The 13,617-nt window shown below is 31.1% G+C and overlaps 1 protein-coding gene across 3 annotated transcripts in view; it reads left to right on the top strand.

The window, feature by feature from the left end:
* The window catches only part of LOC121121624 (uncharacterized), a 46,518-nt gene extending 39,711 nt beyond the window's left edge, over positions 1 to 6,807 (top strand). For 2 of the 3 annotated variants that reach the window (XM_040716589.2, XM_040716591.2), the window contains 4 exons: positions 12 to 448; positions 506 to 1,504; positions 5,787 to 6,040; positions 6,635 to 6,807. In XM_040716589.2, the coding sequence (XP_040572523.1) occupies positions 12 to 448; positions 506 to 1,504; positions 5,787 to 6,040; positions 6,635 to 6,720 (1,776 nt within the window). In that variant the 3' untranslated portion in view covers positions 6,721 to 6,807. The remainder of the gene's footprint in view (positions 1 to 11; positions 449 to 505; positions 1,505 to 5,786; positions 6,041 to 6,634) is intronic. The other variant, XM_040716590.2, reaches the window with a different exon arrangement.
* The last annotated feature ends 6,810 nt before the right edge of the window (positions 6,808 to 13,617 follow it).

Raw genomic sequence — 13,617 nt, 5'->3', positions numbered from 1 at the left:
AATTTTGGCAGCAAGGATTGACCCCAGTGGATTTAGCAGCTAGTAAAAATCATGGAAAGATCGTTCGACTTCTCCGTAACCCTCCAAAAGTTCTGTTTCTGTCCAATGATAATAATTCAGAGAATATGCGAGTTGGCCATCGGCAAACCGTTGCGATACCAAAAGATGTTATTCTTAAAAAGGATTGCAAACCCGGGTGTGTCGTCTCAAGCTCTAATGATCAAAAACAGTTTTCCCATGAAGAAAATGTGACCGATAAAGGATATATAAATAGTTCTAAATTTTATGTCCATCGTTCCACTTCCCCTGTACACTCTACCTCCTCGTTTTCTTCCTGTTCTTCCTGTAGGAAGTATCGTTTAAGCGACTCAAGATCAATTAAAACTAATACCACTGAGAATGACAAATCCTTATCACTACAAGAAAGGATAAATCTATCACTTTACGGGTGAGTATTCAATGTAGTCTAATTCAGAAGCTTATTTTCCTTCCTCGTTATGAATAGGTCAACGGTGGATTCGTATCCCCCTATCGTTCATCGTGAATCCAGTGATTTTAGTGAAAAGGATAGGGAACTTTCATATCAAACTATTAATCCAATCATATTACCGCAAGCTCCTTACTATGACCCTTCTGAGAAGACAAGGGTAGTTGAAATAGATTCACAATCTAATTGTACAAGTGAGTCATCAAAATCCAAAGACAAAAATAAAAGTCCATGTCAAGATACATTAAAAACCTCTGGAAAAATGTCCTTTGATTCTGAGAGTTTATCAACTACAGCTTCTTCAACATTTGAAAATAGATATACCAAACAAAAAATCAAGTGCTCTCTCTGCTCTAAACCATCTCTAAGCAAATCCATCGAAAGTATGAATAGCTTTCAAAGTAAAAATACAAATTGTAATTGTGAAGATCATTCTTCAATATTGGAATTGAAGATTCATTGTCCCTTATGTCGTAACTGCTGCAATACACGTAGAAATAAGAAATTAAAGAGCCCTATACAGCAATCAAATATCCATTCATTACATAATAAATTAAGTTCAAATGAGTCAATGAGCGTTAAGACGTCGGATTGCCAAAATTGTATTTGGATGAATTTAGTGGAACATCGAAGCTCTGATCCATGCTGTAAAAATAATAAGTGTCTACATATTTGTCCATCAATCAGACATCAGGGTTTTAATTTGAACCCTCAAAAGCCTTGTCAATGTGTCAAGAGTCCAGATGACGAAATTAAATATGAAAGATCCATTTCATCTATTAATTCAAATCAATGTGACAAAAAAATCAAAAGATCAGAAAAAGAACCTGATGCTCAACAAATAAAAAATTATGAAAAGGGCTTTGAAGAACTCACTAAGAGTGTTAGTAAAGAGTGTTGCTATCATTGTTCAACCTGCCATCATGCAATAAAAGAAACTTTTGTTGACTCAACGACGATTTATTCCTCGGATCCACAATCAAAATCGAATTCAGATGTGTCTAACATCGCGAATAAGTAAGTTATTGATTTTTTTTTTTCTGGGAAGTTCCGTATTTCATTATTTCAAAATATAATCTTCATTCAAATATTATGATAATTATACGAGGGCCAATAAAAAAGAAACTGTTATTTCAGGGGCGTCCATAAGGGGTGGTTGGAGGGGCTGTAGACCCTCCACTAATTAAATAATTTTTGTTTATTTCTAGAAAATTTAGTATCTGATTTTTTTTTTCCCAAAAAATTTAATTTGATGTTAATAGCTGTGGATTTTGAAATTTTTCCTCTCTGGATTATCTTTTCTAAAAAACTCCAAAAACCAAGCCCCCAACAAAAAAAATAAAAATATATATAATCTTGCAAATGCCCCTGTATTTTCTAATTCCGAATTCAATTTTCATTTTTTTAGTATTCCTTTAAATAGTCAGATGGAGTTGCACTGATTAAGTATAAGTAAACATTACAGTATAACAATTACTTCATCTGACCCAAGGTTAATAGAAATACAAGGTTAGACCATCATTTAATCGGGCCAGCTATACTTTTTAATTTGAAATATCGTACCGACTGCTGGGCAAGACAGACATATTTTTACAAAATACACAACCGCTCATACAGTATGACGTCAATATTAAAAAGCGTGAGCGAAGTCAAACATTAGTCGTACACGCGTTATGGTATAACCTTGAATTTCTATTGACCTTCTATTAACGTTGGTATTCTTAGTTTGTTTATAATGATAAAAAGATTGAACGTCTTATGATATGTTTGGAATTTTTTTCTATTAAAAAGAAGGCAGGCAAAAATGAAATAATTTGAAAATTCTTTAAAAAGTGGATATGGATAGTAGGATATGCATTGACTCTTAACAAAGAAAGCAAATGATGGTGGAACAGAAGGAGATGTTGATGAGTAGAAGTTACTCTGGAAGAGTTGTTGAAGACTGTGTGAACAGAGCCATGGGTATACCAAGAGAAGAAGCACTCAAACCCATTGTCAAAATGGAATGGAATCGAGTTGTATTTACCTACAGTTACCAAGTGTTTCACAGATTATTTAGAAACACTAGAACACATTCATGAGGGGTCCCACAATGGAAAAAACCTTCCCATTTCTATCAATGGTTGCATTTAAACAACCAGGATATCTCAAAGCTATGACCTGTAAGGCCAAATTCTGGAACTTTGAAGTGATAGACCTTCCAGGTAAATTGTGAGCTCAAAAAGTGCAAAAATGATAAACACACTTGCGACCCCTTTTATAATATTAATAAAGAAGTTTTTACTACTCAATCAAAAACTGTTGTTCATATTCGTCATTTGGTTAATTGTGAAAAAACTGGAGTAATATATTGCATTACTTGCTCATAACCCAACTGTGGAGCCCAATATATAGGTGAAACAGATAGAAGATGAACAGAAAGTATAAGAGAGCATATAGGTTACATAAATAAAAAGGTGAAGAAACTGGGTTCGGCGCTATGGACATAAACTGTGGGAGAATAGTTGAAATTGTCAGAAAGGTGGCAAGTTGGTATGCCCAACCCCAAATAAATATCCTGGATAAGATTTAAATATTGAACATGATTGTACTTCCCTAAGGTCATCCATCTCCTTCAGTACATCCCGTTTTCAGGAAAAGTCAGTGCAGAACTGCAAGGACAGTAGTACAGCTTCCTCATGCGCTTGAAATGGCCGTACGTGGCGAAATCTCCTCTGTATTCTCCAACGGCAATGTGAGGGTTAGGCCTGAAAAACATCGAATCGTTATGGTATGGAAATCTATAAATTTATCGTCGTTGTTCAAACTGAGAAGTAATTTAGACTTCTGAGCCGTACGTTTGAAAACGAATTGAACATACTCACACTATGATTGAAGAGAGGATGGGCCTGCAAGAGTTTCTTAAAACAACGATGGGACTCGGCGGTTTCTGGAAGCTGATGTCAAGGTCATGGAGTTCAGTCATCAAATCGGTTATTCCAATGCTGGAACATAATGAGCCGATCAATTTCAACCCTAGGATTGGAACTGGGGGGTGAGTTTTTTGAAGCAAGTGAACTAACATCAATTGGTCAATTGAAAAACGACCCCCAAAGATTTCACCCTGATAGCTACTTAGCTTTATATATCTCCCCTGTCCGTCTAGTTAGAACCCGCTTTCTACGCTTGGGGTGTGAACCAGCAAGGGAGGTACCGATGTACCCAAAATTACTTTGCAAAAGTCCCTTCACGTCTTCTAGAGAAAAATGGTTCCGCTATCCAATGACAACCTCATCTACTTTCACTTATAAATCTGAGGAGGATGTGCTCCTTTTGTAGTTCAGCAATCGAAACCTCGAGGCATCTATTTCATGATTGTCCAAGAGTCTCCACATTGTAGCTTTGACCTTCGGGTGGCTGCAAAAAACGTTGGGGACTCCCATCTCATTAGATGAGTGGCTGGTTATGCCTACTCCCAGTCATAAAAACCACTTTAGACCAGAACACGTTATAGTTAAAGTTTTACGAGTGCTTCATGTGGCCAGGTCTTGCAATTCCGACATACCTATGGGCTAAACTCAAAGGGAAGTCAATCTCCATTATAGACGCTTTTAGGGAAGACGATTCTTGCCGAGCTCGTCTAAAGCTTAACGACGGACCAGGGAGTTCTCTAGAGATTCGAAATGGCTGCTCTTCGAATCGTTACTATTGTAAAAAAAAATAAAAAAATAAAGGAGAAGAAGATACTGGATTACATTTCACCGGTGCCCACAAGATGCACTATCCCAAAGTACAAATAATTGAAAAAGTGACGAGAGGAGGAGAGTGGATTCGGAAATTCAACACCAAGAGAGCAGGTTTAAATAGGAAATCGTGAGGAATCTACTACCACTACTATATAATAGTTTCCTTTAAAAAAATATTTATATAATTGTCAGATTATGTTTTTTTCTTTTAATTATAACTATTATTATTAAAGTGTATAAAGATTGTTCATGTTTATTCCTAAATTTTGAACTACCTTTCAAACGTTTTGAAAGAATTATCCTCTTAATCGATTTATTCTTTCAATTATTTAATCGTAGAAAATTGTGGAGCACACCAAAAGACATATAATATTTTTATCTGTCAAATATAATTTAAGAATGAAAGCCTTGTGGACTTGTGTACGAACATCTCAATTTAAAAAAATTGAGAATTGAACTTGGAATAAGAAAATAACAGTTTCTTTTTATTAGAGTAGTATATGATAAAGAGTAGATTTGTAACTCGTGGGTCGTGTTGTGTATTTCACTGATATATAACCCATAAAAATGCTATGATAAAACTACTTTTGAACGCAAAAAAATTAATGACTTGTCTTTTTCTATCACTCAAACAAGGAACATGTTAAATCACAGAACCTTCTTATTTGGAAGGGGATTTATAATATGAAAATTCCTTAGGAATAAATTAAATGTAGACAAACGATATATGTTTTTGACTTGATAGATGGACGATGATTTGACTAGGGTTGGGTTATTCCTAGGACTCCCCTCTCTGTCAGTCTTTTTTCTAATTGATTCAATCTTTTTCATCTGACACGTCGTCCTTATCTTTATTGTATCACCTAAACTTTTTCCTGAAAAGAAAAGGGGAAAAGTACTAAAAACCAGGTGGTAGTTGTACGGCTTAACAAAACTAATTCAACTAATCAACGTTCAGAACACTGATTCGCAGAAACGAAGCAGTAGGTTCGACATCTGACAATAAAATATGAGGTGTTTTTTTGTGCTAGCAAATAAAACTGTGCTACGGAGCGATTAATAGGTCATTCAGACCAAAAGTCCCAGATATCTTTTTATTTTCTTCACTCCTACCCAGGATTGAATTAAAAAAAAAGAAAATAATTAATGATAACTCAAACGTTTAATATTTGAGTAGTTTACGTCCTTGTCGCATACCTCCTACTTTAAACTTAAGATATCTCGTCTCTTTAAAAAAAAAAATTAGGGTAAAACTTCAACAGCTGAAATGACGTAATTATTAACTTTGTCATTTTCATTATAATTGAAGTTATAATAAAAGACCGATAATGACCAATCCTAGGATTAATAAAATATACCTGGCCGCACTTCAGTATTATTAGACTGATCCAATTCTAGATAACCCACATTCATGGAGAATAAAATATTAACAATATATTTCTCAATGCATCTAAGCATATTCTATCAATCACATAGTCTATTGTATTATTCTCTAACTATCTGTGAATAGCTACAAATTATTGTATTTTATCAAGGACTAAAAAGAAAAACTGTTTTCTTAATAAATTTTGCAGGACTTCCTCCGATTTGAACGATCGTATATTTTTGTTGGGAGAGAGTATTCGAGATAAATTAAATTTGCTAAATACCAAATATACCCAGCTCGAGTCCCAAGAAGATAAGTTAAATGGAATTTTAAAGGAAAAAAATGAACTAACAACTCAACTCAAACAACTTCCAGTAACTAAAAACGACGATAAGTCATATATTTTACCTGGAAGGAATGAACGAGGGATTGATGTTGTCTCAGAGAGTTACTCTAAAAAACGTAAGTTAAAAACATGGAAAGTAGCTTGATGTGTGATTGTTAGAGAAGAAAAAAAAATGCATGCACTTATATATGTAGAAGTAAATTATATGATTGTATATTCGCACGTGTAGAATGCGCCTATTTCACTTCTTTAGGATTATAAACATTTCAATATGTATAAAAAAAATGTTTCAAAACCCACAATTGCATTAAAAAAATTCGAAAAAAAATGTCAAAAATATAATTTCAAATATAAGATTTAAAAAAATATAATTTCAATAATTAAATTTTTGAAGTATAGATTCAACGTTGACCATTGAGCTACGTCATTCAATTTTTAAATTTATTGGTAATAAAAGATACGTAGATAAATATATACGTTAGAATTTCCATTTTTTGGGATTATGTTTTTACAAATTCAAGTATCTGATGCTATTTTTGGCAAGGTAATTTTTATATGTGCTTATCTTTTTAAAAAAAATTGTGATTGGAATATTTTGCATTAATAATTATTATTTATCATAATTTATAGAAACTGTATTTTGATTTATTCATAAATTTTTTCGATCATTTCTAATTTTTGACTGTTAAAATCTGTTTATTTTTTTATAGGAATTGAAAGTACATTTAAGCATGAAAAACACATTTCTCCAAAAATCAACGAGCTTCAAGAACAAATTCAAAAATGTTACTTATAAAAATAAACGCATAATATTGATTTAATTTGTTATATTTTTCATAATTAAATGATAGGCTTTTTTGAAATATATAAAAAAAAAAAAAAATATGATCACACATGTGATCGGTTAGTTACGAGCATACACAAGACTTTAATTTATTTTCAAATCCAACGAATGACAAATATTAAAAAAAAACTCTTTCATTGGACATTCACTTATAATTTTTTTAATATTTCCATTATGTTTACACAGTAAATTAAGCATCTAAACCAGGATTTATGGGTTTATATTATCTACATGGCTCAAGCTAGAATTTTTGTTATTGTTGTTTGACTCGATTTTCAAGTTTAAAAAAAGTCCCCTGTGTTGACTCAATATTTTTTGAGTCGGCTTAAGTTTTAACCACTCAACTTAAAATAATAATATTGGCAAGGTTTAAGTACAAAAATAGTTCCTTTAAAATCTCTATCTATAGTTTATTTTCTGATCGTATACAATTTCTTTAGTATTAAGATCAATCCTCAATTTTTGTTAAAATTCATAATATTTTTCTATTTTTAATAATTAGATAGCTGAAAGAATGAAGTTTAATTTAAAAAAAAGAGCCTGTTCAAAAACGTTTTATATCATTGTCAATTTAAGATAAGGCCACAACAATATTTCAAGGAAAAAACTCATTTGGGAATTAATCTCATAAGAAAAGTCCATATATATTCGTATGCCCCAGCTCGAAGAGATATAAACAAAGAAAGAGAAGAAGAAAAGAGATAGAAAGAAAGAGAGGGAGAAATAAAAAGGATTTGCTCCGAGGACTCCCTTGAATGTCCGTTTTTTGGAATCCCTCACTCACTACGGGTATGCAACGAGTCTTTTTGCGTACATGAAGCTTGACATAATTTATTTATACAGTTGGAGACATGAGGGTTAATGTTATAACAAATTGTATATTATATTTTTTCTTTTTCTCTCTCTTTGTTTCTATCTCAATTCTTCTTCTCTCTCTTTCTTTCTATCTCTTGTAGTTGGGGCATACGAATATTTATGTACTTTTTTATGAAATCAATTCAAAAGTAAGTTTTATCCTAGAAATATTGTCGTGGCCTGATCTCAAATTGACAATGATATAAAACGTTTTTGGGGAAGTTCATTTTTTGTTAATCAAAGTTTATACTTTCAGCTATGTAATGAGATACTTTTAAACTTTTTGACGCTATTGGTCTTGAAGCTATGTCCCTCTGAATAAAAAGCACCTATTTTCCACTTTAAACAAAGATAATTTGAGTAAAAAGTATGATGCAGACATTTTAGAATAGTTATTAAAATTTTTATCATTCGCTTTTAAATATATTAACATAATTTATCCCTATCTTCAACACTGAGGCCTTAAAACAGCTTTGAATCTTAAAAATATCCAGAAATAACAAAAATGTAAGCTCTTTTTCTGAAGGCCACGAGGCTATGATAAAAAAAAGGCCATATTTGGAATCAAGGGATCAAACTGTACTAAGTCGAGCGTTAATTGGTTGAATTGGAAAAAGCTCTTGTTTATCTGTGAATAATTATCGAATACTAATGTATAGTTGAGAAGAATGGGTTATCTACGAACTGATTTTGGGCCTTTTTCTGTTTATTTTTAGAGAAAAAGTGGGTAGTAAAAATATATCAGGGGGGGACCAGGTCTATATAGTTTTTTTTTTTTACCAATCCAATACTAACCATAAGATAAAAATTGGTCCTAGTAAAATCACAGTCCAGTCTTGATTAATTTTCTCAGTCTTCCAGTCGGTACACATATTATTCAGAAAAAATATGAAACATAACATTTTATTGCACTAATTTTCAGCATATTTTAAGCACTCTCGAAAAAATAATTTTGTAAAATCTATGACAGCTAGAAAAAAGGTTTTAAAAGTATAGTGAAAAATGTTATTGAAAAAACTTTCAGCAATCAATCTTGTTAAGAATTGTTCAATACGACCGTCTCCAGCCTCTATTACAGCCTCCACGCGAAGTTGGCACTTGGCGCAGGTTGCCACAATATAATGCGCGAATATGTTAGCCCATTGCTTCTTGATGCTGTCATTGAGCTCCTGCACATTTATTAGTGATATATTCTCAAACTTGCTCTCTAAAAAGCTCCACAGAATGAATCCGAGGTGATTTAGATCAAGACTGGAAGAAGGCCTGAAGGTCTTGTCACAGAAGTCAGCAAAGTGCTCCTTGCAGAAGTTATGTGTCTTCAAGAGCCGTATGGCTGGGAGCACCATCTTGAGTCCAATCATAGTTGTTCTTGGGATAGTTAGCCTTCAGCCAGTGCAAGATTTTCCATCTCAGGACCTTATAGTAGGCATCAGCCCCGATTTTCTCATTGGACTTGAAGAAGAAGGGATCCCTTTTTTTCCCATCAGAAGCCACATTGTTTGGGCCGGATGTTTAGTCCTGAAGGTGTGCTAGACTTTCTCAGCTGATACTACAATAAATCTGTTGTTTCTACGGTTCAAAACCTGGTCGACTGTGAAGATCTTATTGTATGAGAAGATCTTCGACAGATGATTCTTCAAGTAATTAAGGACTTTTTTGAATCTCTCAAACTTCAAGGCCTTCATCCTGTCGGTGAGGAGACGTCTTGGAGTTCTGACAAAGCTCTTAAGGGCGAGGTCATTATGAACTGTCCTCCTAATGGTGATCTTGTCCACGTTGAACTCTTGAGCCAACTGGCACATTGATGTTGTTGGATCTTCCTTGATCTTGGCCTCCAAGGACTTGAGAAATGTTTCATCTCGCTTCAATGACGAAGAAAATTTCCTTGTCGCGCTCTGTACAATAACTATATTTACTTACGGCTCAAAGACCCTTTGACACTCTGGGCATTTAAAAAATCCTATAATTTTGCATCATTAAAAATCCTAAAATAATTTAGTTATTTTTATTGTATACTTAAAAATAAAAGATTTTTTGATCTTTTTTGAAAAGAATAATTTTGTATCTATTTTTTTTATAAATGAAGCTTTTTATTCCATTTCTTAACGAAACACAGATTTATCAAAAACATTTTTAAATTACAAAACCTTTTTATATAATCTATAAGATTATATTTTTATTCACATTTTAGTCTTTAATTAGAAAAATGAAGTCGAATTTTACACTAAATATGAATGGAATTTATATGAATCATTTAAAAAAATGCTTTTATTCAAATTAATTAAATAAATGATATTTATTTACTATCATTTTTTCGAATAAGGGCAATTTTTACTTTAACCTCCTATAAAAAAAAATTATATAATTAAATCAATTTATAAACCACAAAAGCATTACTTATTGCTAAAATACTATTACATAAATGCTTATAAAATATATAGAAATATATTTACTATAATTCGCTGTATTTCATTTCTAATTCAAATCAAAATATATACAAAATCAAAAATTTAATCCTTTTTATATTTGCATATATTGTATATGAATTTCAGAAATAAATAATAAATCCAATTTGACCAAGATGAAATTTAATCTAAGAGGTCAAATGTAAGGTTAAAGTTAATAATAAAGGTCATGGCCCAATATTTGGTAATATACAAAAAAGTTTTGAACAATTTCTTTTAAATGATTTTACTTTTTAGAAATAATTTGTTTGTTGAAATTAAATCGATGGTTCAGTAAATACGACTATTTGAAATTTGATATACATTACAGTTTTTACTAACATTGTAAAATAAAAAACTCAATATTTCGAAAATCTAACATTTAATTGAAAAAATAAAATACAAAAAAGGTATGGATTATTAAGTAAAAATATACGTCATGTATACTCAATTTCATAAAATTTTGAGGTGGTTGAGGGCAAAAATTGCTTTTTTTGGATGATTTGATAAAAACAATCTTTTATATATTAGGGTGTACCGTCATGACAAAAGTTGGGAATTTAGTGTTGCCAGATATTTTTATTTTGCATTGTATTCCTCCAAACAATAAAATAAACATCAAACATCCAAAAAAGTGGTCCTCCATGGACGCGTTTTGATTTGAAAATCTGCAAAATGTCCACAAAAAGAAAATTTTGATGTTATTTCGTTAACATTATCGATTTAAACCTAGTGACATAATTTGTATTTGGTCAACTATAATAGATAAAACATATATTTTGCAATAATATTTTTACAATCTTCTTTAACTTGTCTCATAGTATGAGTATTTTAGCTCCAAACATGTTACCAATAAATAAATATTATCTAGTGGTACTGCGTATAACGCGCATTCATTTTAATCGTTTCTCTTTATTTTTACTACTCAAATCTCGTTTTTTGATACTAAGTGTCTCATATATTATTATTAAAATTCTTTTGTTGCTCATGTATGCCAAATAAAACACCCATGGACCTTATTTTTTGACGTTTATGGTTATTTTCTTGTTCAGAGGAATAAAATGCAAAATAAAAATATTCAGCTATCCCAAATTCCCAACTTTTGTCATTTCGGTAAAGTCTAATATTTATATATGTTGTGTACAAGATGTGATTTAGTACAAGTTACAACTTGTATAAGGGTAATTCTATATCAAATCAACGAGGGCGTGCCACCGTACCCTCTCAAATTTGGATGATTTTGGCACACAAGCTCAAAGGCATGAGTGGATTAAGTGTTTCAAATTTGAGTAAATAATTATAAGTTGTTTCTGAGATATCGATACTCGACTCAGACATAAATTTTCAACGTCACTTTAATGTCTTTTTATCGGCCACTACTTTTTTTGTATATTTTTTTATCCTAAAGAGTCTTGAAATTTGGTACTTAACTATTTTGAAATGTGAGGATTCCAAAATGAATACAAAATTAGAATATTAAAATGTCATATTACCTCAATTTTGATTTTTTTTTAAATACAAAAGCAAGTACTTGATCAAAAATAAAAACAATTGCCCAACTCTTATGAATATGAAACTTTGGCAAAATGTTTTACATAAATAGGAGTATAACTGTGTCAAAAATAGTGTTGGCTTTTTTATCATAGCTCCCAGGGTAGGATCTCAAAGTTAGGTTACTTTTTCTCCGGAAATTTGGTCAATTTTACTATGTTTTTATATTTTAAACTTATTTTATAAGCAAAATATGTGATAAATAATTTTAATTCAAGTATTTTCATTACTTGCAATATTGAAATATTGCATGGATGATCGATATAATACAGATGACTAAAGTACAATTATTCTATGGTAAATTATAAAGTCCTAACGTTTACTCCTTAATATATAATAATAACCATGTGGTTTTAAACGATCAAGTATAAGTAGAATATAATTAATAGTTGGATATTAGAATGATTAATGTTGTGATTAAATAATGCATCCATTATAAGATGAAAAAATTGTAACTTGTACAATTTGCTTATGCAAGTACAGCTTGTACGGACATTTTAAATTGTATGCAACATATTGTGGGCCCGGAGCAAAAGTGTCACAAGTGACATTTTCTAATTTTTTTTCTTTTAATCTGTGAAAAAGTGTTTTTATATTTGATATATACTTTTAACATTTTTCAAATATCAACTTTCCAATAGATCCGTCTCCAAAACTATTATGTTAAAAGTATCTCAAATATAATATATAAAAACCCTTTTTCATATATTAAAACAAAGAATTAAAAAATGTCAATTGTAACACTTTGCTCAAGGCCCCTGATTTACACCACAAAAGATATTTTCTTTATATTTATGACAGCAACTGTTCTCCTTTACTCAAAATAGTAGAGATTTAATGAAATATTATTCTTCTAAAAAAATATCATCAAATTAAATATGGACATAAATTATTAAAAAAGGTCAAAGTAGGTTTTACAAAACAAAATTGAGTGCAAGGATACAATAAAATTGAGTTAGCAAGGAAGAATCTACATGTATATTAAATTTGATCAAAAACTGATTTGTTGAAGTTAAAAAAAAACCTTGAGGATTTGATTTCAGATGGTCAGAAATCAAAAAATTCCAATGGTAGACCTACTGAATGAAAATTAACTACCTACAATTTCTTTTAAGATGTGCAGAAATGTTTAAAAATTCCAATTAAACAAATGTATTGTTGGATACATATACTTACTGGACTTTTGTAAATTTGACTTTAGTCATCAACCATTTACAAACTAATGTTATTCTTATTTTCCAATGTCTAAACTTACTAAATATACTTATAACTTTGATTTTGAAGTTTGTATATGCCCGCCGGAAAAGCCATTTGATGACACTTTTCAAAATCCTGCAAAATTCTGGATAGTAGTATGTCATTTTTTTTATTGTAGCTACACATAGATGGTGCTGTAACATTGAAAGTAGTACCAAATGAAGGCTAATAAAAAAATTTAAACTTGTGAAATTTTAACTATTTTTAATGCACAAACATATGTAATGTCATCCTTCTTAATTATAAAACATATTTGATATATAATTTTATCTCAAAAATATTGTTCTATATATATGAAAATCCAACTACTACGATTTCGAATACTGGAGGCGTATATATTGATGACTTTGTTATATCAACCTCCAGTACAAGACGAAATAGAATAAATACTCACCATAACTTGTGCCAAAATTGATTATTACGTCAATTATATTAGGTTGTTCCGACATGATTAAGACTGCCTAGTAAGACAAGGAATTACATTCTAAAGTTAAAAAAAACTGGTGTCGTTGGCTATGTGCGAACATGCATTATTCTACGTGAGCAGAAGTTCCTTAATGTGTATTTGGTTCTTCTTTAGGCTGGAAAACTGATTTCCAGATGTCTGCAGGTATTCTATCATCATTTTTGGGGCCGGCCATGTGTAAACTTCAACAGAATAAAAAAACCTATAATTTATGCTCTTTGTGAAAAAAGTCAGGTTTGAAGATGTCTCATTCGAATACAGTATGTTTAAAACTTT

This window comes from Lepeophtheirus salmonis, chromosome 7, assembly GCF_016086655.4.
Source record: "Lepeophtheirus salmonis chromosome 7, UVic_Lsal_1.4, whole genome shotgun sequence".
Taxonomy (NCBI): Eukaryota; Metazoa; Arthropoda; class Copepoda; order Siphonostomatoida; family Caligidae; genus Lepeophtheirus; species Lepeophtheirus salmonis.
The sequence above is the reverse complement of the archived record's forward strand: the minus strand, read 5'-3'. Positions and strand labels throughout refer to the sequence as shown.